The sequence below is a fragment of the Sphaerodactylus townsendi genome, linkage group LG02, assembly GCF_021028975.2.
Source record: "Sphaerodactylus townsendi isolate TG3544 linkage group LG02, MPM_Stown_v2.3, whole genome shotgun sequence".
Lineage (NCBI taxonomy): Eukaryota > Metazoa > Chordata > Lepidosauria > Squamata > Sphaerodactylidae > Sphaerodactylus > Sphaerodactylus townsendi.
The window spans coordinates 98,544,621-98,571,311 of NC_059426.1; the positions used below are offsets into that span (position 1 = coordinate 98,544,621).

General features: G+C 41.0%; 1 protein-coding gene across 6 annotated transcripts in view; it reads left to right on the forward strand.

The window, feature by feature from the left end:
• CCDC34 (coiled-coil domain containing 34) overlaps positions 1–26,213 on the forward strand; it is a 38,257-nt gene extending 12,044 nt beyond the window's left edge. For 3 of the 6 annotated variants that reach the window (XM_048486561.1, XM_048486564.1, XM_048486565.1), the window contains 4 exons: positions 2,055–2,171; positions 10,750–10,908; positions 15,782–15,923; positions 21,211–21,651. In XM_048486561.1, coding sequence (XP_048342518.1) covers positions 2,055–2,171; positions 10,750–10,908; positions 15,782–15,923; positions 21,211–21,422 — 630 coding nt within the window. In that variant the 3' untranslated portion in view covers positions 21,423–21,651. Of the gene's footprint in view, positions 1–2,054; positions 2,172–10,749; positions 10,909–15,781; positions 15,941–21,210; positions 21,652–26,071 lie in introns of those variants that run through there. The other 3 variants (XM_048486566.1, XM_048486563.1, XM_048486567.1) reach the window with 3 other exon arrangements.
• Positions 26,214–26,691: the final 478 nt, after the last annotated feature.

The window sequence follows — 26,691 nt, forward strand, 5'->3', positions numbered from 1 at the left end:
TTCCAAATGCCTATTTTTAAGTGTTCATATGTGATGGACATGCACTGAACATAGACAAGCCAAGGAATGTGGTGACTGAGTTACAGTAATTTCCTATAATCAGTCCCATTACTGTCCCCAAGCACCAATTAAGGGCTTCTGCAAACCCACCTGATTTAGGTGATAAGGAGAAGTAGAAAAGGTTGTAATTTGGTTATTGGTGGTACCTTATTCCAAATTCTCCCAGTGACTTTGTGTAGATGTGAAACAGTATGGAGGACATGATGGAACCCTGCAAAATCCCATAGCATAAACTGCTGCTCAGCTTAGCCAACCGCTTTATGATACCATGGTAAATGACATCAAACCCTGCAGAGAGGTTGAAGAGACTCAGTGAAGACACACTCACCCATCATTCTGCCTGAGAAAATCATCAGGGTGACCAAGGCTATTTCTGTCCCAAACCCAGGTCTGAATTGGGATTGAAATGGATCTAGATAATTTGTCTCCTCCAAGACTTGCATCGGCAAGGAGCTGCCAATCTGTTGCTCAAGAAACCTGTTAAAGGAAATAAAAACAGGCCTGGGTTCCTTAAAAAACCTAGCTATCCCCAAAGAATTCTGGAAATATATGACAGCTGGAAACAGGTACCACTCCAGATACTAAAAACACTGATAAGGTTTTTTGGGGGGTAGGTTCTTGGATCAGATATATCTGAATGCACATGCCTATTAAGGGTGTGCTCAATATTTTTTTTCTTTTTGGCATTTTTTTGTAGAGTTCACCAGAACCCTGTGCCAGCTTTTTTGACTTTTCCAAAAATATCCAGGTCTTTTAAAGCTGAAAGTGAAAATGATCCCTGCACATAGCTTTCCCCAGCCACCCACTTGGACTTCAGAGGCAAATCGGGAAACACATTCGAAAGCTGAAGAAGGCTTTTTAAAAGTTTGGCTTTTTTTACTTTTTAAGGCTCTGTCTGGATAGCAGTTTTTGTTTTGCTGGGGAAAAAAACTGAAAAAAGCAAAGTGGCATTCAACATACAAAAAAGCCAAATGGCTTTTTTGGGGGGAATTTCAGCTTAGCTTTATCAGATTTCACAGTTCTCCTGCATATAAATCACCTTTCCCATAGTCACTCAAGCTAATGTACTTCACAAATTCTAACACTATGCATAAAATTCAGTAATATCAAAAAAAGTTTTAAAATGTGCATGATTAAAATATAACAGCTTATCTTTTGTTGGGATTTGACTTTACAGCTGATTAATAAAAATACTGGTTGTGGGTTTTCTGGGCTGTGTGGCCGTGGTCTGGTAGATCTTGCCACACAGCCCGGAAAACCCACCACAATCAGTTGAATCTGGCCAAGAAAGCCTTCGACAATACAATAAAAATACTGTTGATCACTAAGTCCAGCTATTTGTTGGCTCCGTAATATTTGCCTTGATTCACTTTTGTAAACAACAACTGCAAGGGTGCTGTGGACTACGTGTCTATATATTGTTGCTGAAGAAAGCCTGCTAAAAACCCTTTTCTCACCTCAGTCATAAGTAAATTTTGTATTGCCTAAATAACTATCAATGGAATCTACCTTAAATAACATTCAGCACACAAAATACTGAAATTTTGGATATAAAGCATATAAGGCCCAGCGCCCTTATGGAAGCATTTAGGAATGTGCCTAAGATTCTAATGGTAGGTAGCCAGTAATGTTCAGAAGTCACAAAGGTTTCTTTGCTTAACACCAGACACAAATCACAGGGCCAAAATTTCTATTCACAAATTGACTACCTTTCTGTTGTTGCCTCTTTCCTTGCCACCAAGTAGGTTGTTATTCACAGAACATTGTGACCAACATTGATGCTTTTCAGGATGGGACAGTAAAATTTCATTTCTACAAAGGCAGACACCAGGATTCATGCACCTTAAATATAGTTCCATTTTTAAAAATTAAAATTTACTTCAAATACTTTTGAAATATAAATGTGTCTGTGTTTATTGTCTTTATTATATTTTTAGCTTTTGATTCTGCATAGTGTTTAGGAACCAATTAGTATTTTTTTTCCCTTTTATTAGGAACTGAATGTGCAAATGGAGAAAAAAAAGGAAAAACAGGAACGTGAAAGGAAAAAAATGATGGCTGAAGTAAAACACAAGGAGTGGGTCCAGAAAAAAAATGAAGAGGTGAAAAGGGTGAATAATCAGTTTTCTGTATTTGGGTCTTATTCTGCTTTTTTTTTTCGTGGCCTGTGATTTTCTTTTAAGTGGGGGTGCTGAAATGTAAAGAGAGCTGAAAAATACAGAACTAGACTATAACATCCCCTTGTATACCACACCTCCTAGAGGTTCATGCTGCACTTTTTGGATAGTCTTCTTGCAGAACTGTTTCTTAGGATTGTCCATCTGACAGAAATCAGACAGTAGAACCGATAATTTGGAATGGCTTACCAGAGTGGGTGCAGGAGGCATATGACATTGTTTTATTCGAAAGAGCATTTGGTGGAGGTAAACTGTTTTGGCAGATCTGGCTGTGCTTTTTTCATTTACTTGATTGACTATAATGTTGTGTGTTATATGTTTGTAACTTGGGCTGCTTCCACACAGATAAAGTTCTTTGGGTTGCTGTCATCTCTCATGGGAATGCAGAGGCATTTACAATGACAACAATATCCACACAGCACATTTCAGACAGAGAGCTTTTTCTTAAAATGGGAACTGATACATATCATTATAATGTTATAACTGTTAACCACAATCTGCTAGTTCCCAGCCTTGATTTTAAAAAAAAGGCTGTAGCACTTTTCTTTGCAGATTTATAAAGTCCAGACTATACCATTCTCCTTAAAATAAAGACTGGTGTAGGGATCACCAACCTTTTCTTTTTTGAGAACTGCTTCTAAGGGATGAAAAATATCCCAAGTAACTAGTAAAAGCACCAGAAATGAATCTATTAGCTAAGCAGCACAGAGGAAAATCCTATTATATACACAAACACACAAATTATTTTACAGTTCCTTGATCAGATGTTTTTCAGGATCTTCTAGGGAATGCACAAGCTACTCTTCAGTGGTCATCAAGCTATTAGTAGCTCACATGCTGTCTTTATGAAACCCCTGTGCTAGTGACTTCTGTTTTTTAAAATGTGTGGCATCCCCTGTCATTGGGAACCCTCTCCCAGTGCCTCTTGGTCATGTGGCTTTCAGGTCTCTGATTGTTTTGTAGGCCTCAGAATTGAGGGAGGAGGGCTCACTTGTTGCCTTCCTCGTGAGGCTTGGCAAGTTTCCCAGCTCTGCAGGAACTGCCAGCCAAAGCTCTCTCCTTGGCCTTCCCTGTTCTGCCTTTTAACTGTTCAGTCCCACCCCAGGTCCCTCACCTGCCAAACAGGGCCTCTGTGTCTGGACTGAGCCCACCCTTCCTTGGACCTACAGGCTGCCTGAACTGTCCATCTAGCCCGAACCCTGCCTCCATCAAGACCTCCCTGTGACCCTGCCCCACTTGCCCTGCCAGAGGCTGAGGTCTGGGCTTGCCTCAACCCTGGTGAGTGTGTCTTAGGGAAGAGTACCTGTGGGTTCCAGCCCTCTGCTGGGGCCCCATCAGAGTTTAGGGGCCCGGGGGTGTGGCAGTACAAACTTGAGCAGCTCGGGTTTCTCGCCATTCCAGGGGCTGTGAGAAGGTGGTGGAGCAGGCTCAGGGGCTTCCCAAATCTCCTGGGGGCTGTGGGAAGCAGTTCTCAAAAAAGAAAATGGTGGTGATCCTGACACCGGCTTCCCGAATGTCCTGGGGGCTGTGGGAGCAGTCTTAGGTGTCTGGGGGGGTTTCCTGGCTGTTCCAAGAGCCGTGGGAGGGTGGCTTCATGGTCTCAGTCAACTTGGGAGGCTCACAACCATCCTGAGGGCCTCAGGAGGCTAGCTGCATGCTCTGGGGCTGCTCTGGGTGACTAGGGCCCTGGCTGTCCTAATTATTAGATAAGTGAGAAGAACCTATTTTTTAATTTAATTAAGTCCAACTTCCATGTAGCCGGAAGGACTTTTTCAACTTTCTAGTGGAAAAAATCAGAAATTTGGGGGAGTGCTGGGAAAAAAAAACCCTCTTTCATTTTCAGTGCAGGTAAGCCCTCCCAACCTGGCGACAGCTTCTCCAGTGCAACCAGCCTTTCCTGCCCAATCTCCCATGTGGCCGATGCAGCCTTGGGGCTATCCATGGGGTTTAACCTCCTTCCTCTTGTCACAGTCACTAGGGGATGGATTGCTGGTGCCATTCAAATTTCAGGAAGTTTCTCAGAGCTGAGCCAGCCGGGGGGAAAATAATTCGTTGTTGTCATTCCCCACCCCCTGCCATCATGGAGGCACAAGATGGTGCCAACTCACAAGAGCTGCATTAACCAGCTGCCCAGGGGGGAAAAAGTGTGCTAAACTTTCCAGCCCTCTATAGGGTGATTCAGAAGAGGGCAAGCGTTTGGAGCAGTCCCTTCTGCATATGTGTGCTACAGTTTCCCTCAGCAGTGCCTCCAGATGTCTTGATTAGTGTCTTCCTGTCCCAGAAGATGCTACTTCTGTTTTCTCTGCTCCTGTTCAATCAGACAGAAGGGGGGAGTGGTTGGAGAAGGAAGAAGATGTAGCCGAGTATTTGGTGCATCTTTTCCAATCTGAGCATTTTGCTAAGCTATTCAAGTGGGTTATTTCTACACTCAAATATAGTATGGAAGACCAGGCTACAACCTCTTCCTCTGCAACGGCAAGTAGATTGGAAGCCAGGGCCTTTAAACTACCAGCTAACCCCATACTCAGCTGTCCCTTACTGGAGCAATTTGAAAAAGTCATCAAGTCTGAATGGGCTACTCTGGTGTATCCCTCTTCATTGGGTGTTCCATTAAAGAGATTCTACATGCTCATCACAAAGCCCATGGAGGACTTCTAAGTGCTCTTGGTGGACACACCTATCATGGCCCTCCATTTTGGCATGATACTATCCAAGGATGGAGAGAACTTCCTCAAAGACCAATTGGATCATAAAAATGAGGTGGCACTCAAAAAAGCATATGGAGCTAATTCCATGGCGACATGAACCTTCATGGTCCTTTCGAACTTTGCCAAAGCTGTGCTAGTTTGGACTGATGACCTATTATATGAGCCGGATATAGAACCTATTACTCCCCAGAGGTTCCTTCTAAATTTATTTCAGATGCTTCCTTGGGTAATATGCAGCTTGGCAGCCTTAGAGAAAGTTCTCGCTGAGACAAAGGAGAAGGCAGTACCTTCATCAGCATACACAACTACCAAGGACAGTAAAGACAAGAGTCAATTGTCCTTTCATTCCTTTCTCTCTTACAAATCCAGAGACCAGTACAAGGTTTCCAGAAATAATTTGTTTAGAGGCAGATCCCAGGGCAAGCCATTTCTCAACAGAAAATTTGATAGGAATGGCAACAAGCCCAACTCTACTTGATTACAATATCGAAGGACGTCTGACATTCTTCTCCCAGGCCTAGGAGAGTAACTGTTTCAGAGAAGTGGATGTTCAACCTCGTGAAAGATGGGTACAAAATCGAATGCACTACAGCATCCCCACATTTCCTCCAGAAAGTTCCAAATACCAAGGATTGTACAAAAGGCGATCATTTTCATGGAAGCAGTTCATCCCCTGGTGGAGATACCGGTAGAAGCAATAGTGGAAATGCCTTCAAAGGATCAAAGAAAAGCAGTCCACTCACCACTTTTCATTGTGCCAAAGAGATCAGAAGAGTGGCAGGTGATCTTAAAACTCAAAAAGTATTATCTGTGGGTAAAAACGAAACCTGAAGGATGGAGTCTCTGAGATTTATCCTGCAGGCTATCCAGCAAGATCATTGGTTCACCTCTTTAGATCTGAAGGAAGCTTTCCATTAAACTAGAAAATTTCTGTTTTTGTAGAGATGAGAGCCATTACCAAAACAAGGCCCTTCCCTTTGACTTTTCCACAGCCCCTCATATTTTCACCAAAGTGCTGATTGAGCTGATGTCACAGCTTCACTTATGAGGAGTTCATGTTTATCCATACTTGGATGACTTATTAATCAGAGTGTCTTCGTAGCAGGTCTTGTCCAGACAAACCAAGGAGACCATTTAGGTACTGGGTGAATTTGTTTCCTTGAAAATCTGGAGAAAAGCAGTTTTTCTCCAAAATGGGAATTCGTGCACCTAGGAGCGCTCATCAACACAAATGAGGACAAGGCGTTTCTGCCTGGGGATTGGATTTAATAAGTATACCTTGTCAGAAAGAGTCAGCGGATCTAATGGATCTGTCTGCTCTCCTAAGCATTCTCCTGTCCACTATAGACATGGTGCCATGGAGCAGACTACATGCCCTGCAATGGATTCTTCTGCCATGCCAGAGATAAACAGCGAGAAAGAGGCACAGACAAGTGAGGAGACAACTGTGGTGGTGGAATCAGCCTGTGCACCTGGCTCAAAAGACTGAGTTTGTGCAGGTGAAGCAGGTCATTGTCACTGCAGACACCAGTTAGGGCAGCTAGAGAGTTCACATAGCCCAAGGGTCATAGACGGACGCCAGAAACACTGTCAACTGGCACTACCCAAGCACACTTTAACTGACAGGGTGGCAGTAGGGCACGGCTTCTACACCAGGAGGCACTCAGCTTGCTAAACTGGGCAGAGGAAAATATACTCAGCATAACTTTTGACACCTGAGCTGAGTCTTAAATGTCACTGCTGACTGGCTAAGTAGAACATTGATAGATCCAGGAAAATGGTCTCTTCACCCCTTGGTATTCCATTTAATAATGGATGCATTCAGAGCACCAATCATTGGCTTATTTGCAGAAAAAATTGTAGAGTCTGCTGTTTTTCTCTCATTTTCGGGACCATCTTGCAGAAAGGATGGCCTCAGGACTCACTTTACACTTTCTCATCACTTGATCTTCTGGGCAAGATGGTATAGAAAATCAGGGAAGAAAAGGCACTAGCGTTACTAGTGGTTCCTCATTGGCCACAGAGGCCCTGGTTTTTGGACTTTATGAATCTGTCCCAAGGTCCTCCATAAAAAGTTCCAGTGCACACAGATCTTCTAAACCAGGGCCCTATATTATACCCAAACCCAGAATGGCCACAGTTAAGGCTATGGACACTGAAAGGTTAGATCTTACACTGATTGTACGTCCTCCTGAGGTGGTAGAGGTCATGCTACACTGCTGCATGGAGTCAACCCAGGTGTATCTATAATTCAATCTGGGAAGTCTTTTTTGGAACTGGACGGTTAGAAATTATGTCAGTGCACTAAACCCAACTCACAGAGATATTGTCCAGTTCTCCCTTGAGGCATGGAAACTAGGTCTAAATCCCAGTGCTCTCAGATGACAAGTAGCTGCCATTGCAGCCATATTAGGACAGAGAGGGAACAAAAGCCTAGCTAGAAAATGGGCTAATAAAAGAACATTTTAAGGGGGTCTCCAATTGCCCCCTGCAGTTTTTCACAGATTTCCCACATGGAGTTTGAGAAAGGTCCTGAAGATCCTTGCAGCTGAGCCCTTTGAGCCCTTGAAATCTGTAGATTTAAAGTTCTTGACTTGGAAGATGGTCTTTTTGGTCACAGTCATATTGGCCAAAAGGGTCTCTAAAATGAAAGCTTTGTCAATCTGGTGAGAGTTATGTTCATTTCAGAAGGATGGAGTATCTCTCTGTTTGTATCCTTCTTTTGTATCTAAAGTGGATTCCTAATTCCACAAGAACCAGACTATTTCATTGCCATCTTTTTGCCCCAGACCAAAACATCACAAAGAAAAAACAATGGCTCAAGTTAGATATGCAAAGGGCTGTAAAAAAGTACATTGACTGGACACAAGGTCTAAGACAATCAGACTCTGTTCTATATGGAAAGAGTCAATTGGGGCAGAAGGCATCCAAGGCTATGATAGCCAGATGGCTCAAGGACTGCATAAAGAGCATACGAGGTCCAGAGTTGTAGAGTGCCAAACAGGATTGCAGCCCATTCAACCAGATCAGCAGCTACATCTGCTGCATTTGCCACTAGAGCCCCAATTGAAGAGATTTACCGAGCAGCTACCTAGTTGTCCTTTTCGATGTTCATGAGCTACCTAGTTGTCCTTTTCGATGTTCATGTTCTGCTGAACCAGCAAAAGTCCACAGAAGCTGCATTCGGAAGGAGAGTGCTGCAGCAAGTGGTTGATCAGGAGACATAAGGTAAATGTTTCCTTGATTTTATACAAATGAGGGATCAGATTATCTCATCTGGTATAAAACTATTTTTGGATGACTGAGCCCCACTGTTGGAGAATGACACATTGGAATTTCTGTGAAGGCATCTTCTCTGCAGTGGGGCAAAGTCATCCACTTCCCACCTTTTTAAAAAAGAGTATAGGAAGAAAAGATTATGGAGTGGAGCAGAACTTTTGTTTGGCTGGATGGGGATGGGCCATGTTTGAATAAGTAGAGGCGTGACTTAACCAGCCTGGATGACTGGATTACATTTTTAAAGATTTTTTTTGCTTAAATGTAAATAATTTTGGCAACAATTTTAAATAATTTGCCAACAATCATTTTCTCATTTAACAATTGCAATTTAATTATAATAGTAAATACTTCATTGTTTTTAGTGTTACAAGTTTAGCTTAATAGTCAAACATCCTGGAAGTCCTACCTATTGTAATTCTGAGAGAGTTTCTTAATTTACTTCAGAATTTTTCTATCTTTACTTTTATTTTTTTCCCTACCTCCCATGTGGCAAAAAAATATATAGATACTTGTGCTGTGGTAGCATAGGGTACAGAAGATTACTCTTTATCAAGTACTGGGAATACTTATAATTTTCCTTACGGAAAAATACATTTATAATTTAAAATTCCATGTATATGTCAAATATAATAATTGTATATACAAACAGCCCAATCCAGGGGGGAGGGGGTGCGAAGTGGGAGAGAGCTCTGCAGTGACTGGGGATAGCCTCAGAGAAGAAACCCTTCAAGTACTGACCTTGCCCTTTCTGCCTTCTGAGTTTTTGATTGGATTAAAAGCAAAAATGAGCATGCTTGCGTAATATGTTTATTTGCATTATCCTTTGTAATGTGCTTGGGTCTTTCATCCTAAAAATAACTGATATTTTTAGAAGTAATTAATATATGGCAAAGTTGTATTGGTGTCATTAATGATGGCAAAGTGTATGTAAACTTGCATGTGGTTTAAAGAACCAATTTTATCTCCTCCAAAGAAAGGATCAAAGAATTTTTTTCTGAAAAACAGACTTGAAAACACTAGTCATGTGAATTCCTAGCCTATTTATATGGGTCAGAAACTAACAGAGAGCACAGATCATTTATTCACAGCTCCAGAAGCCTGTCTTTAATTATGCCTAGCAAAGTATTTTTCTGTTTATTGTTGTTTGTTTTTGTAACAAATTACATGTTATATATGAAATTAATAACAGTCATATGCAAACCTGAACTAATATTTTAATATCACCTTTCTAAAGCAATAATGAAAGATGAGAAGAACTTTGTTAGGGCTTGACATACTCATTTGTGTTCCAGTCTAAGGCTCATTCCGCACATGCAGAATAATGCACTTTCAAACTGCTTTCAATGCTCCTTGAAGCTGTGCGGAATGGCAAAATCCATTTGCAGTTGTGAAAGTGGTTTGAAAACGCATTATTTTGCGTGTGCGGAAGAGGCCTGACTTCTGGTTTCTTCTGGACTGATTTAGGGATAAGATCCCTTTCTGAGAAAGCCAAGAATTCTTTCTCATGAAGCAGTCAACTCATATTGGAACATGCTCCTTTTATAGAGCAGTTTATTAATAGTAGAGGGAAACTAATTGATGATCAGTTAGGCCTCTCAAAATTCTGAAAGTGCCTTTCCCTTCTCTAACCATTACTCTGTATTGGCTCAGGGCCTGTTGTTGCTGTATCCTGTCCCAGGGTTACAAGCTCATGAGTCATGAAACAGAAAAGCTGTATTAACAGACTTAAGTATGGCAATGGGTTTACAGCACACAGCCATCAAAGGTATCCACTCCACCCAAATGCTTGAATTATTTTCTAAGCCCATCAAAAGAGGGGTGGGGATGAAATAGTGTAAAAATTCCTATTTTAAGACGGGCATTACAGATGAGGCATTGAAGAGGAGCACTTGTTTGTGGCCAAAACCTATCACCTTAGCTTTGGTTCGTGCGAACACAACTTCGGAGCCATCAGTCAGACTTTCATGACCCAAACTAACATGACAATGTATGTCTTCAGGATACCTGAATGGGTGGGAATCATGCCCTACTGCTGTATTAACAGACATGCCCTACTGCCCCATCATACTACCTATCTGGCATGGCAAACTTGACAGCATTGTTAACCTTGGCTGTTAAAAATATTGTGCACTGCTAAAAGAAGTGGTAATGTCTGTCTGCTGATTTGTTCTGGAATTCAGTTCTTAAATTTTTATGTGAATGCATCTGTTCCTGTAGGTGGAAAGAGTGGTGTTCCCTCTTCCCCTTGGCACCCAGATTGCCTGATGAATTCTTGTAATTCAGTACTTGCAATTATTTCTAAAATACTTGATAGCCTCCTGTGTTTAGTTAGTGATTTATAAGGAAGTGGAAGTAGCATTCTACCATTACTGTTTTAACTGATGGTTCCTAGAATGTAGCTTCTTGCAACAGTGTTTTTAAAACAGATTTCTAGTTTTATTTGATGGTTCAACACAGTGGCTATGGTTTTTCTTGTCTCAAATAACCCGTTTTTTTCTAAAATATTTAACATCTATTTTATATAGGAAAGAAAAGCAAGGGAACACAAGCTTAGTAAAGAGATGGCAGAAAAAGCAGCCAAGGAATTTGAAAAAGTAAAGTCAAAGGAAAAAGCAAAAGAGATGTATGAAGAATGGCTAAAGAAAAAGAGATCAGAAGAAGTGATGAAGAAGAAGGAAGAGAAGGTATACTTTATTCTCTTCTCACATTATTTATGTATTTAGTGATAACATTTATTTCCTACAGTTCCAGAGACAAAAGGCCAACAACAGAAGATAGGAAAATGTCTGGGTTGACAAAATCATTCATTGTTAAATGAACATTGATAAAAAATTGAGACTGGCAATCAAATAATTTTTAATTTCTCAATTGTCTTTTTAAATGTTTAATTCATCAATTAAAGTAACCTAGAACTGAACCAGAACCAAACTAATCTAAGAAGATAAAAATGTCTTGTACCTCTTAATATACTTCTTAATATATTGAGAATTCAGATGTGCTGTATTGAGTCAAGTAGCCTCCAAAAAATTAATCCTTCTGTTTATTTCAGCAGATTTTCCAGTGTTTCATTCTTTTCATGTCAGAGTCATTTCTCACATTACATTTTCTATTCTGGAGTGGATATTAAAAAATATAAGAGTACCAGTAAGAGTTTTTGTTTTGTTTACTGTTTCAGAGTATTTAATATTTATGCTAGATGAGGTTCCTGTGTATTTTGTGTATTTTATGCTGAATATTTGTGCTAGATTAGGTTCCTGTGTGTTTTGTACTTGAGTATCCATCAATGCCTGTGGAATGATAGCTTTCATTAAAAAACAGAAAGCAATTGGATCGGCTAATCAGTCCACTTGTGGACTCTTTGTTACTATAGCGTACACAGCTGTAGCCTGTATACATTTACCACCCTCTTAAATTGAGCTAGATTAAATTGAATTAGATTGAATCTTTGAACATAGATAAACAGAAGGAGAAAAGACAGGAGAGAGTAGATTGCTGACAGAGAGAAAGAGGGCGTTGCCAGAGCTGGGGTTTTAATGAGCAATGGGAAGTAAGTAAAACCGATGAGGGCATCTGAAGGAAAAGGGGAAGAACAGAGAACGTGAATGAGTTTAGTGGAAAGAGAGAGATCAATTTTTTAAAACAATAGAATAAGCTGTGGACCTCTATGAATTAATGAATAATTGCACTTTTAAATTATGTTATCCATCTATTAACTGTGAATTCCTCCTGGAGTTCCTTTTTCTGTTGGGATCCAAGGCAGGTCATAGCCAGACATAGATGTTAGATGTTAGGAAGGACGCTGAGGAATAATGAGAGTAATTTCATTGCAAGAATGCTGAAAGGGAAAGAAGCAAGTGAAGGGTGGCCTCTCCTAAAACAAGAGCTCTTGTAATCTCAATCCGTCAGTATTCCAGTAAGATGGAAATGTGATAGAGAATTCATTACAATTTAACTTTTCTCACTTTTTATCTTTCAAACTTCACACTGTATCTCATAATTAATGTTATTCATCTGATCACTTTCAATAGACAATATAGCCAGATGATAAAATTTGGCAGGATTGTGACCTTAAATGCCAAGGGACTTGGAGGGAAGGAATTGGTCGTTTTTTGTTTGTGACTAAGGGAAAAAAGTTGCATTCTAGACCAACTCCCTAGAAAAGAAGGAAGGAAGGAGTGAATTTGAGCCTATCAGCTTTACTTACCTCACAGAATAGTTGTTGTGGGGACAAAAAGCAAGGAAGGGAAACTATGTTGGAAGGTGCTTTGGATCCCCACTGCAGAGAAGAGCACAGAAATCGCTGAATAAATACATACATAAATATTCAGGCAAAGCCCTGTGGAAACTAACGAATAATAAAATGAAGCTGATGTACAATGCCATATTCTCTGTCCATAGCGCTTACAAAACTGGCATTTTAAAATATCCCAGTGTTTACAGGCTGGAGCGATGTATAGCTTGGCACCAATTAAATACTTACAATTAATTACTTATCAAAAATGTCTCTTCTGAAAAAGATCCTGGTAGATTTCAGTGGCCTCTCTTCAAAGTAAAAATAAATACTCCCAATCAAGAGCTTTCAGCATACATTTCTAATGTACGATTGGAGCTCTCTATAGGATTTTCTCCCAAGTAAATGAGTCCAGATGTTCAGCCTTAGGCATGCCTTCTTGGAAGCAAGCCTGTATGAGTTCAGTGGCACTTACTCAAAAGGAAGTGAGCCTCCGATGGCAACCTGTAATGACTGTTGCTGGAAATTCTTTAATTTGTTGATTGCAAACTCCCCTCCCCTGTGACCAGACATCCCCTATTTTAACTGGGAGACCAAAAAAGGGACTCAAGGGAAGATTCTGTCCCACACACACAAAATCCCATATTCGATTTCCCTGGCTCTGGTGCGTTTTTGCACATTGCCAGGAAAATAGTCCCAAATATACAATTGCATTGAATTTCCTACAAGCAAGTGCCGATGGAGACTCACAACAGCTGAGTCTGAGATTGCTTCAGTAAGGAGGGGCCACCTTCCTGCCCCTCTTTGCCCTTCCCCCTTTTCTCTCCCTCCCCTCCAGTTTTCTCAGAAATGTCACTCTTAAGTGTTTCCATCAATTCCCAAAACAAAACCTCTAGTTGGGTTCAGCTGATACAGTTTCAAATATTCACCTCTCTGTACTGAGAGACTTTCCTCCAGCTAGGAGGACAAAGGTGGGCAGGAGAACAAATGAAAGGGAGAACAATACTTTGAACTAGCAAGCAAGTATATGAAAGAGATGAGTATTAAACAGCTGACAAAAAAATGCTAGAAATTTTAGAATTCAACAGCAATTTAAGAAGGGAACCTAGAAGTCAAAGGAAACACTCTGGAGCTGGCAGAGCCTTAAGCCAGGGAAGAAAGAGAGCTAGGGAGGGGCTAGAAATGACAGACTTTTGCAAAGTGGTGAGGAATAAGAATGCATGTGGAATTGTAGGGATTGTGCACCTAGGAGAAGCACAAGCAGCAACAGGGACACATTAAGGAACATGTGGCGGGGGTGGGGATATAAGGTTGACAGGCCAGGCTGTGGGCCAATCCAGACAGGAGATGTTGATGGAGGCAACATGGGGCTGGGGTATCGTGGGACTTAGGGACAGGGTGGATAAAAAGGAATGGAAATGTTCAATCTTGGGCAAAGAGATGGTTCTGGTGCTTCCTTCCCACCACTGGCAGCCACAGTCTCCCAGGCAGGCCCCATTTTCACTGCCATCCCACTGCCACCATCTTGGATCTGGGTTTGCTCCCCTTTCCTCCTCTCCCTTGCATGCCACCCCACACTCCCTCCCCTCCTCCCTCCCCTTCCCTTGCATGCCACTCCTCCTTCCCCTCCCACTCCATCCTTTAGATTAAACATCCTAAACAGCTAAATATCAGCTCCAAATGTCCTGAAATGGCCCTTCCCTCCCCTCCCTTGCATGCCACCCCTCCCCTCCCTCCGCTAGGAGGCCCCCAACGCGGGGAGGTCTGGCGTGCAAGAACCCTCCCTGTCCAGAGCACAGTGACTTTATTGACTCATCCAGACTCCAGGAAAGTGTCCTGTGCCTCTATTCCTGTCCCCGCTGTTGGGGCCTCATGCCCTGGCTCACTGAGTTGGGTGCTGGTGCCAGGCAGGCTCTTCTCTGAACAGCAGTACTATTGTTGTCCTGCCTTTGTGTGCTACTGTTAGCAGGTGTCCTCCTTTGCCTGGCTGTAGGGACAGCATCACATTTTCAGGAGGGGGTAGTGCATGTAGCAACTAAGCAGTCAACTTCTAACCTAGCTGCTACCGCCCACTCTCTGCCCGCACCCGGGGCAGCTGCCCCCCAACCATCCCTAGATCTTGCTCTGTATGTGGCAGTGGAACAGTTCAGGGAGGGGTGTACCTTGTTTTGTTGCAGTGGTGGAACAGTACTCATGAGGAATAGTCATAGTGGGAGAGAGAGACTCACAAAAGAGGCTGGGTGTTGCCCTGCCTCAGTGGTGATGGAATACAATGCCGACACACACCCCCAGGACCGTTCGCACGGACGGTTCTGGGAGGACAGCAGGTGGCGGCGTAGCCTTTGCACAGGCTGCGCCATCGCTGAACGGTTACCTTGTCTCCTGGCTTCCAGCTCGTCGCAGAGGTGAGGGGACACGCCCCCGCAGGCTGGAGCGACTGCTGTGGAGTCGCAGGCCAGGGGTGTGTGTTCCCTGCCCTCTGCGACGAGCTGGAAGCCAGGAGAAGAGGTAAGCGTTATGGGACGGTGCGAGGGAAATGGCGCCTTCCAGCTGCTGCCATTCACATGGCAGCAGTTGGAAGATGCTGCTTCCGAAAAACTGTGCTGGGGGAGGTTGCAAGGCCGCTTGCAAGGCCGGCGCTTCAGGGGTTGCGAGGTCGGCACTGCTGTGATGCGGCGGACTTGCGAACCCCTGCCCAGGGACGCTGTTTTTAGCATCCCTGGGGCGCTCTTTACCGCCTGTGCGGAAAGGGCGCTTGATTAAGGGGTGTGCTAATTTTTTAGATGGCCCTAGCCATTTCATCATGAAATGGTACTTAAATGCATAATCCAACCCACAGCTCTGTAGTCTAATTCAAGACAAAGTTTCTTTGTATCTCTTCATAGGTTATACAAGGCCAAGGAATTGGGGTGGGGGGAGCTGTTCTGTGTTTCTGGGATAAGGTAAAGGGGTAATATGTTCTAAAGCTGGAAAACCAGAGGCTGGGTAAACCATAGCGAAAATAATTTCACTGAATAAATTAGAAGAATTAACTGATAGTCTGTGTTCTATACTGGGCCCTGGTGATACTATGGTGATCATAATACATACTAGTGTATTTAAATCCTAAGGGAATGGTCCAGGCAAAATTTAAATTATAAAACCCATTGGTTTCGGTGGGGTGAATTAAACATCCTTAAATCAGTCCCATCCGAATCAGTGGGATGAACTCATGTTGAATTGCTCTCAGCGTGACCTATTATAAAAGCTTGGAATAAGTTAACAAGCTGCTGGGAGAGGGGAGATCTTTTCAGAGATTTTCTTATGGTTGACTTTTCTCCTGGTAGGAAAAAGAAAGACAACTGCAAGCTGAATTACAGGACAAAAAAGAAAAATCGGAGAAGATGTTCAAAGAATGGCTTGAAACTACCAGAGACAAACCCCGCCCAGCATCAGCTAGCTATGCCTATGCCAATGGGAAACTTTCCGGTTTGTTTCTATACTAGCCTGACTAATACAGTGTGTTTATTTTAAAGAGTTTGAATGTCATGGGTTGGATAAAAATTGCATCTGTACATGATTATAGGGACAGACTGGAAAGAGTAGATGTTGCCCCATATTAAAGGATGTATTTATTTTTTGTCAATAACTTTATTACATTAAGGAATTTTACCTTTGAAAGGATTTATTTATGTTGATCAACAGCTCAGTATACATTTCCACACTGAGGGCTTGCCTGGGTGGCTGAGGACCTGACTGCAGAAAATCTAGTATTAGAATTTCCCATGATGGGTGTGTTTGAGGATAAAACTAATTAGCAACTCCAGGTAGCTGCTTTGAAAGGTGAAAAATAGGTGGCCTTTCATCCTTCCCAGCTATGCATTTTTCAGTTTACATTTCCCCTTAAAACTCCCATTAACTCCATGAGAGGCAAAAGGCATTTAAGATCACAAAAAGAATCCAGCTGGATTTCACCAGTGGTCTCCTGGCAGGGAATTTCAGAACTGAATTACTCACTGAGTAAAGAAGCATATCCTTTTGTCTGTCCTAAATCTGCTGCCCATCATCTGCGCTGGGTGCCCTTGAATTCTAGAATTGTGTAAAAGAAGAAAAAGCTATCTATATCCATAATCTCCACCACATGAATAATTTTATAAACCTCTATTGTATAATTTTTTTCTAAGATGACAAGCCCCAGACACATACAAAAGGTACTCTAACTATCTTGGTTGCCCTCTTTTGCACTTTTTCCAGCTCCAGATACAGAGACCAGAACTACATAGTATTCTAAATGTGGGCACATCTTAGCTCTACAGAAGGACATTACAGTACTGACCACCTTAGACTTACACAAAACTTTATGTCATTCTGTTGACCCCTCAGCCACTTCAGAGAGCTCCTCCTGTAGCACTTCACAATCCTTGGTTTTCACAATCCTGAATAATTTCATATTATTTGCAAACTTAATCACTGTACTCTTCACCCCCAAATCTTGTATGATTTGTGAACAAATTTAATAGTAGTGGTCCAGATACCTATTTTTATGGGACCCTACTGCTTATTTCCTTTCATTATGAAACCTGTACACTTATTCCTACTTTCTGCTTCCTATTAGTTAATCAATTTTAATTCATAAGAAGACCCATCCTCTTTTACCATGACTGTGAAATTTACTCAGGAGTTTTTATTCATTCATTCAATTTATACCTCTCTCTAAATAAACATAGACATAACGTAATGGCACCCTAAGAATTACAAAAGGGGGAGGCCAGTCAGAGAAGAATGGAAAAAGAATTAAATCACTGACAATGAATAATAAATTAAGAATTTGATAATAAATAAAAAGGGAAATAAATGGAACAAAGGAGAGCAAAGGAAGGGGAGGGAGGCCAACTAAAAAAAACTCCAGTCACTGTCCTCAAGCATAGGTCTGGCAAAACATTTCTATTTTACAGGCCTTGCGGAATTGCATCAGGTCCCACAGGGCCCATATCTCAATTGAGTTCCACCAGGTTGGGGCCAGAGCTGCAAAGGCCTAGCTCTGGCCAAGGACAGCAGAATGGTGTTTTGGCCAGGGACTACTAGTAGGTATTTTTGTCACAATCCCTTTGGAAATCCAAGTATATTCTATCTACTGAATCATTCTTATCTGCACACCTCAAATTACTCCAAGGTGTTATTGAGACAGGACTTCCAATTATTGCTCAGCAGACTTTGTTGCTCTGTGTGCTAAATTAATAATAGTTTCTACTAATTTACCTGGAACTAATTGGCTTGTAATATCCTGGATTCCCTCTGGACCCTTTTTTTTTTTAAAAAAAAGATGTAATGTTTGCTACATTTCAGTCCTGTACTATGAAGGCTGACTTTAGACATAGGCCCTCTGTTTCTTTTTTTCCCCATTGGCAGAGCCAATTGCTTCTTTCGAAAGATGATCTATATGGAAAAGATGACATTGGTAGGTAGGACTAAATTCCCCTTTCCATACTTCAGGGGATCGGTACAGCTGTGAGTGATAACAAGCGAAACAAAAATTGTAATCATCGGTCTCCCCATTCACATCTAATTAGGCTGTGAGAAAAGTAAAAAATGGAACAGTTATCCTACTGTTATGTTTTAGAGTGCTGCATTGTCAGCCACTGTGCTATTAATTAATTGTTTATATTTCCTCTGAAAGATTGGCTTACATTAATCCGTAACATGTAACTCTGTTTATCAATTTTTTTAAAAAAAATGCAGTCTATTACATTCTGATTTTAATTGTGTTAAGCACTGTATTGATTGAATTATATATTTCACATAAACATTATTTACTTAAATTAATTCCAAGGTAAGTAATGACTTTCACATCCTCACAAAATATAAAGCATGTCAGATTTCACAGAAATTAAGCTCAAAATTCAAAACCAAAGCTTAAGCTCCAAAAGGCTGAGCAGAAAGATTGTCATTTCAGATGCTTAATTGTGCAGCAAATCTTCACTCACATCTTAACATGCCTAATTTTCACAAGTATCAAAATTAATGTACTCATTGCCTCAGTGTCCTGAGGGTCCTTTTGCTGATCAGATAAGGTAGTAGTAACAGCACAAGAAGAAAACCCAGTCAACATAGGACTGGCTCAGAACAGAATAATAAATAATACAAAAGAGAATATGGTAAACTCTCTGCTTTTCATTATAAGGGTGCTTTTACAGTTTCAAATGAAGTGTTTGAAACCCAAAATGCATTGATTTTTCCTCTATTTCCTATACTTGAGGGACTCTCTTCATTTTTTTTAATTGGAGGGGGAGGTAGTCATTAAATTAAGTTGACCCCTGTTAATTTAAATTAAAGATTGAAATGTCAAAGTGACATGCTTAAATTGTATTGAAATCAGTGGACTTTCAGTACATGCAGGTTAAATCTTCCCCTCCCCCATTCTTCTTTTCTGACAGAAATATTTGAGTGTAGTAAAAAAAGCAGATTTGTTGATGTCTGGCCTTCATTTCTTTTCTAGAAAGGCTTATAAAAATATAAATTCACTTGTCACACTGTATTTCCTTCTTAGCTTTTTCCTTTTGAAATGTGCTACAGTTGTACAAATGTTAACTTAAAATGTTTTGTTGGAAGAGACTGCTGTTCTTTCTAGCATATGAACACTAAACAGCACACCATACATAAAACCAGTTGCTCTTTTGGCTTGGTCTGATTATAAATGGTAATGCATATTTCTTTCATGCTTTGTGTTGAGACGTCGTTATTTGCTGACAGCTGCCATCACTTGTCTAAGTGATTTATTAAAAATATATTCTTCCCACTTTTGTTCACACACTAGAACATATTCCAGACTTTGTTTTGACCACCCAGATGAATTCTTTTTCCAGACAAAAAGGATTGCCACAGCAAGGACAGCACATTCCTGCTGTCATATTTTAGGTACAGCACATTAGGAACGCTCCCCCCTTCTTTGAGGAAAAGTGATAATTAAACAATGATGAAAATAAACTGGCTTTCAACACTACCATTTTGAGTAGCAAATGTAATAATGCTGTAATTATTCCACTAATATTTTAAAAATCTGCATAATTTCTCTGCAGCTTTGTTTTTAATTTAGTTGTGAATATTGCAAAGTATTTGACAGCACTGATACATGATGATGGTTTATAATTGAAACCAGCCCAAGAACTATAAATGTTAACTCTATTCAAGTAGCATCTCTTTAAAACTGGAAGAATCCAGTTTTTTTCTAGTGTGTTAATAACAGGAAGCATTGACTTCTAATCCCCTCCCAGATTGAGAAATAATTCTGAGGGGCAAGAAAGAGGGTCATTCCTTTCTTGAAGAGTCATTTTCTCGTTACTAGTTCTTCTCCAATTGTTAGCCTGTAGTTAAGCATTCCAAATCTCCTAAAGACCTTTTAATGTTAACATTTTTCTATTTCATGCTATGGCATTTCTAAATATACTTAGTATACATTTTTTCTTCTCAGTGGCAATCAGTTTGCATGACATAAGGAGCTCAAGGTTTGCTTGGCCATTTGGTTAGGGTCATTTGAAAGACCTATGGTTATTTACTCTGTTACTTTATAATCAAGCAACGATAGCTATAGTCTTGATGTACTGCATTTTGCCAAGGAAAATAAGGGTGTTTTTTTTAAAGAAATCATCTTCCATTCATCTAAGCAACAAGCCTTGAAAGTTTTGAGGAGTTAGTTAGCCTTAGATAATGGTGCAACATAATCTGGCCATACAGAAAAGAACTGGACTTGTTGTATGGTTAAAATAATGGTCTCTGCTAAGATAAAATTCTAGATGACTTCAGAGTAGAATATAGAATATGATTCAACAGATTAAAGGAACAGCTAGATTGGAGACCAACAAGATTTTAGGGCCATGAACGTTTGAAAATTTCCTTCATCAGATAGCACTTTTGACTCTCAAAAGTTAATCTCTCAGGGTTTTGGCTCTTGAAAGCTCATACCCAAAAATCTTATTGGTCTCTAAGGTGCTATTGAGCTTGAAGCTACCAGTTCTACAGTAGACCAACATAGCTACTTGCCTAGAGAAACAGGTCTAAATAACTTACTCAACCATGGTTCCTGCTGTGCAACAACAACATGATTTTAAAAAGCTACCCCAAAGGCTAAAGAATGTGTTGGAGCCACGTGTGGATAAAAATATTCCAAAGATGAAATGTTTTGATGGAATTCTAACTACTGCTTCTAATGAAACTGTAATATAATTAAAATTTCCACATTCCATTTTTTCATATTGTGAGGAAGTCCTACCTAAGCTGCTGGTGAAAAGTAATATGAAAGTTACAGTATGTATGAGGGTAGGTCCTGGGTTCAATGAATTCACAAATCTTTTTTCTCGGTGCATGAACTGTAATTTATCATTTATGTAACAGGCAGCATGAAACAGAGCGCTCAGTTGTTCATACTTCAAGTGAAGGAAGTCAGATATAGGTACTATATAGGCCAGGTTGTCCTGCATTTGCTAAATAATATTTTAAAAATTATATTTTTGTATGTGTGTGTTCCTTGGGTGGGTGCCAGTAAATCCTAGTTCATTTTACATAAAAGCAACTATTAAGATTATAGATCTGTGTTGGAAGAATGATTTATAGTCTTGCATTATGGTACCATTTACATGATATTATCATGTAAAATATCATTGCAATCATAAACCTCTCTAAAACTTAGTTATTTCACTTAGACTACCTAAGAGAAACGTATCAAATAACTTTAGTTCAGATAACTTCTAATCCTTAACTGTGCACTTTCTAAACGTTTCAGGATATCCAGATGGAAATGCATATCCAGCTCCAACCTTTTTCAATCCTGTCCCTTGGAAACCAATCGTTGTGTCTCCTTCTAAGGAAGAGAAGTATGTTTCAGTGAAGAAAAATAAGAGGCCTGTGTCAAGTCATGCATATAAATCACCTCCAGTGCTTTTTCATAAATCCAAGAATAAACTTTATATTGTACCATGCATAAATCAGAGATAGCACAGTGTTAGGTCTTTTACTATAATTAAACACAATATTATAATTTAAAATGTATTTTAAGGCCAAATTTGTAAGCATAATTATTGTCTTAATGTTAAATAAGTATGGTTTTTTATTTTTCTGTTGTTGAATCAGAGACAAAAATAACTGATATTAATATTTAAATGTTATTTTATATGTATTGCATTGTGATCCATGTCTTAATAAAATGATTCTCCAGTGGTCTGTATTTTAGATATTATATTTGTAAACAGAACTTCTAGAGCGCCCATACTTGTAATTGATATAGCTGTTTCTTCAGAAAGTTAAAACAATCCTAAAGGAAAAGGAAGTGGGCAGCCCAACCGGGGGGGGGGGGGGCTCACTTTAGGAGTTGTTTCAGCCATGTGCTGATGAGGGTGCCCATCCCACTGGCACAAGGATGGAGAGGTGACATATGCAGGCAGGCATTGCAGATCTCAACACCCCACCCTGCAAGTTGTCGCTAATCCCTAGGCCTACCAGCACAGAAAGATGCCCCAGTATGGCTTGGGGTGTTCCAGGGACAATCCATGGGGTGGAACCAACCATAGTCAGCTTCCACTACCCTCCCAGCCCCTACATGCCAACAGAGCTGGCCTTGAACATACGCCACATTTTTCGTGATGTACATCCATTATCCCTATGGGGGATTTTAGTCAGCCAGTGCTTTCCTTTTTAGTGAGGGGGAGGTGACTTCCAGCACCACAGAGAAGCCCTCTGGAAGTAACAGGGGGTGCCATCCCCATTCTCCAGAGGTCTGGATTGGGCTGTAAGTTTCTTTTCCTCAGTAAAATTAGAGCAGCTATTCTCCAAAGTTTTGTTGAGAAGTTTATTTTTTTTCCTGTTTGGTTCCATTGACATCAGTGCAAATAAGTGACTTAAATCTAAGTCTACGTGCTCATCAGATTTTAAGGAGAGTGATTCAGATGCCACCTCTGTTAAATAATTTGTGAAATTTTCCTGTAATGTATTATGGCCCTCTGCAAAATAAGCAATAGTTAATTTAGCATTACAACTACCCTGTAGTACATTTTCTGGTCACCTTGTCTTGTTTGGTAAATGTTTAATATTGTTTGTGGATAGTAAATGTACCTGTTAAAAGTGTAAGTACTATTTATATTTTCTTTTACTTTAAACTAGTGGAAGTAATAGAAATTCTAGAAATTTTTATTTCAGTGAACAACAAACAGACATTTTAATAGCTTCTAAACAAACTAATTTTTGTTTTATATTTCACAGTTCTTTATTACTTATAGAATAAAATAAATTGACACCAAGAGAACAGTATTTGTCAACATTAATTTATGTTGTTTTGAAAATATATGTACTTTGGGACACATATTCATTCATTCATTCATTCATTCATTCATTCATTTAATTTGATATACCGCCCAATCCCCGGAGGGCTCTGGGCGGTGTACAACATAAAATCACATAAAAACATCATAGGCATCCATAAGTTATAATAAAAACAGCAGTTATGATATATCAAGATGGCGTCCCACCTAAACCTGATCTCTTTAGCAAGAGGGGGTAATGGTCCCGATGGTATGAGGGACGCATAGATCTTAATAATGGATCCCGTTAATAGTGGGAATATGCTTCTATAAATATGTCAGAAGGATATCTTTCATGTCTGCATTTTCATAGTAAGTTTTCTTCCAAAGAAAGAGGTTTAGAGGGTATAGATTTATACCAACCTTAAGGGAGAACATAAAGAAAACCACTGCACTAGTTCACAAACTGAAAACAAGTATTAATTTCAATTTGAGTTTTAGTTTTTCCCCCTGCGTGTAACTTTTTATACATTGTACGCACAGATCCTTGCTACTTTCACCTAGGACATGACCATTGTTATACAAGGCTGAATTTTTGTATTTAAATAATTCCACATGGTCATGAGAGTAAATATGGAAGAGTCAATTGTCTCTTCAAGAGTATCCAAGAAAGTTGGAATATAGGGCTGTTTCCGCACAGCCGGCGGCAGCGGTGTCCCACCGGCTTAAATGAAGTCGATGGGGCATTGGGACTGCTCACACTGCTCGCGGGCAGCCCCAATGCCGCAGCTGCCCGCAGGGGCGGAGCCACCCAGGGTGTGTGCAAGGGACTTACCTTGCCGTCTCGTTCAGCTCCGGGCAGCTGCACAGACACGCCCACACTGTCCTCCGACCCTGTGGGTCAGAGGACAGCGTGGGCATGTCTTTGTAGCTGCCTGGAGCTGAACGAGATGGCAAGGTAATTGCCTTGCGCACACAGGAGGGGCCGAAAGCGGCGCCCTCATACCAGTGCTGTTCGTACAGTGGCGCCTTTGCACCGCTCCGGCGTGGCCAGGATAGCGCTGCTGCGCCTCCTGTACGAACAGCATCCTAGCAACGGTGTTTTTTCTGTCCCTAGGACGCTGTTATTTGGCCGTGCGGAAACGGCCTAGGTCTCAAGGTACGTCACATGACATTAAAATAAAGTATATCCTGTTTAAGATTTCATAGCGATCCATCTGGTCCATATTTGTTTACTCCACTTTGTGTGTCTACTGCATGCTTGCCATTTCCCTGTGTTTTCTGTACGTTATCAGACTGATAAAGTAGAAATGACTCAACAAATATCTGAACACTCAGCTCAGTTGAACATTTTACAGTCGTAAGCAGAAAAATGCCTTTTGTGGCATTTGTGTAAAAGGAGAGAAGCTCAATGCAGTGATACAATTATTTATGCTGAGTGTTTAGCCCAGGGGTGTAACGAGGCAGCCCTGGGCAAGCTGTAGCCCTGGGCAAAACCTGAGTTGGATGCCCCCCCCCCATGGGTGGCCTCTCCACCACGACCAAATTTTTTTTGCACCAGGACATTGGTGCCTGCAGGGGGTGCATTTTTGGATATATCAGCACCAACATTTCAGCATATCATCAGGAGACTGTCCTTATGCTACTCCCCAGGTTTGGTGAGGTTTGGCTCAAGGAGTCCAAAGTTATGGTCTCCCAAAGGGGGTGCCCCATCCCATATTGTTTCCAATGGGAGCTAATAGGAGATGAGGGCTACAGTTTTGAGGGTGCATAACTTTGCCCCCCCTGAACCAAACTGCACCAAACCTGGGGGGTTTGGGCAGTCTCCTGATAAGACCTTGAAAGTTTTGAGGCTGTGCATTCAGAAATGTGCCCCCCTCAGCCTGCAACCCCCATTGACAGCAATACAGAAACTCAATGCAGAACAAAGATTCTTGGGCAAATTTCTGGGATGTTCCTGAAGGGGGCGCATTTTTGGATGTATTGGCACCAAAATTTCAGGGTAACATCTGGAAACCGTCCTGATGGGACCCCCCATGTTTGGTGCAGTTTGGTTTAGGGGGTCCAAAGTTATGGACCCTCAAAGGGGGTACCCCATCCCACATTCTTTGCTAAGGAGAAGGGGGATACCCTTTTGAGGGTCCATAACTTTGCGGGTGCCATCATGACAGTCTCCAGATGATACCCTGAAATTTTGGTGCTGATATGTCCAAGAATGCGCTCCCTGCAATAACATCCTGAAATTTGCCCAAGAACCTTTGTTCTGCATTGAGTTTTCTGCATTGCTGTCAATGGGGCTTGCAGGCGGGGGGGGGGGCGCATTTCTGAATGCACAGTCTCAAAACTTTCAGGGTCTCATCAGGAGACTTCCCTAATGATACCCCCCAAGTTTGGTGCAGTTTGGTTCAGGGGGGCCAAAGTTATGGACCCTCAAAACTGTAGCCCTCATCTCTTATTAGCTCCCATTGGAAACAATGGGGGATAGGGGCACCCCCTTTGGGAGTCCATAACTTTGGACTCCCTGAACCAAACCTCACCAAACTTGAGGGGTGGCATGAGGACAGTCTCCAGGTGATACGCTGAAATTTTGGTGCCGCTAGCCTAACCCACCTCAAGAGGGCCAAAAATGGAAAACCACTAAAAATACCCAAAAACGAACCCAGCATTTTGATGCCCCCCACAAGGTGATGCCCTGGGCAGCTGCCCACCTTGCCCAATGGGCATTACGCCAGTGGTTTAGCCTGATCTTATTTACGTGCTGCCTTTAGTAGGGGTCTTTTTGCCAGGTAACTTAAAGATGTCAGGTACTCAAAAATGTCTTTAGCTCCCAACCATATTTCTAGTTTTTTAATGTTAGGCATATGGTGGTAGATACATCTAGCATATACTGGTGTGTTTTTTTTACTAGATTGTGTTCCAGATAAATCTAACAAAGTGATTTTTAAAATAATGTGCAGTAGATAAGATAGGTATATGTATTTCCTCTGCATGTTCATTTTTTTCTGCTTCTTTTGCTTGGCTTCCTTGACACTTAATTTATCCTGAACTATCAATTTTTTTCACAAGTATCTGAATACTCTGCTGAGATATGTGGATGTGTACACCAGTAGATTGTTTCAAAGAAGATAATGAGTGCAGTACATTATAGTAAATAACTATTTCAAACGTAGCCATGAAGTCTCATGAGTACAGAGTACCAGTTTTCATGAGTTAATAGAGAGGATTCTAAGTAGCATTTGGTCACCTTTCAGAAATTACTTTAATCCATTTTGAAAATCTTATTTTTATTGTATAAAACAGGGATAATTGTGCTGGTTCTCCTAGCTCACTATCTGGTCTTTGTATTTGCAGAGTTTCAGTCTCAACCCAAGTTCGGCTGTTTGGGGGACAATGAAGACAAGCGCAAGTGGACTTAAGGCTGTTAATTACATTAACACCTCTGCTTTCCATACCATAACTTGCATGAAATAAACAGAAGGCATAGCAAAGCATTACTGTGAGTGGTAGCATTGATGAGGAAATAGGTATGGGATTTTTTTTTAATAGAGATCAGCGTTCCTTAAAGTATGTTGCTTATATGTAGAAATCAGGAGAAACTCCTTGGCTGGACCCTATGAAGAGCACAAAGGCTTTCTACTTCTGCAGGAAGTTCTGCCCCTTCAGAACAATTTCCCATGCCCTGATGTATTTGGTTCATGGGATTCCTGTGACTGAGCATCATTTTTTTTCCAGAGGGTTCAAAAGGCTGCAAGAAAGAGGGAGATTTCCAAAACACTTGACAAGGTATCTCACCAGAGATTCCTGTGTACAATTATGGGCAAAGAAGAGAATGAAGGGGGGTGTCTAAGGGGGATTTCAGGAAAGGAAACGGTGGGAGAGAGGGAAAGGAGATGCTTCCCACTTATTATTCTAATAGTTCTAATAACCAAGTTGGCCAACTGTGAGGATACTTAAATTCAGTGATTGGAGTT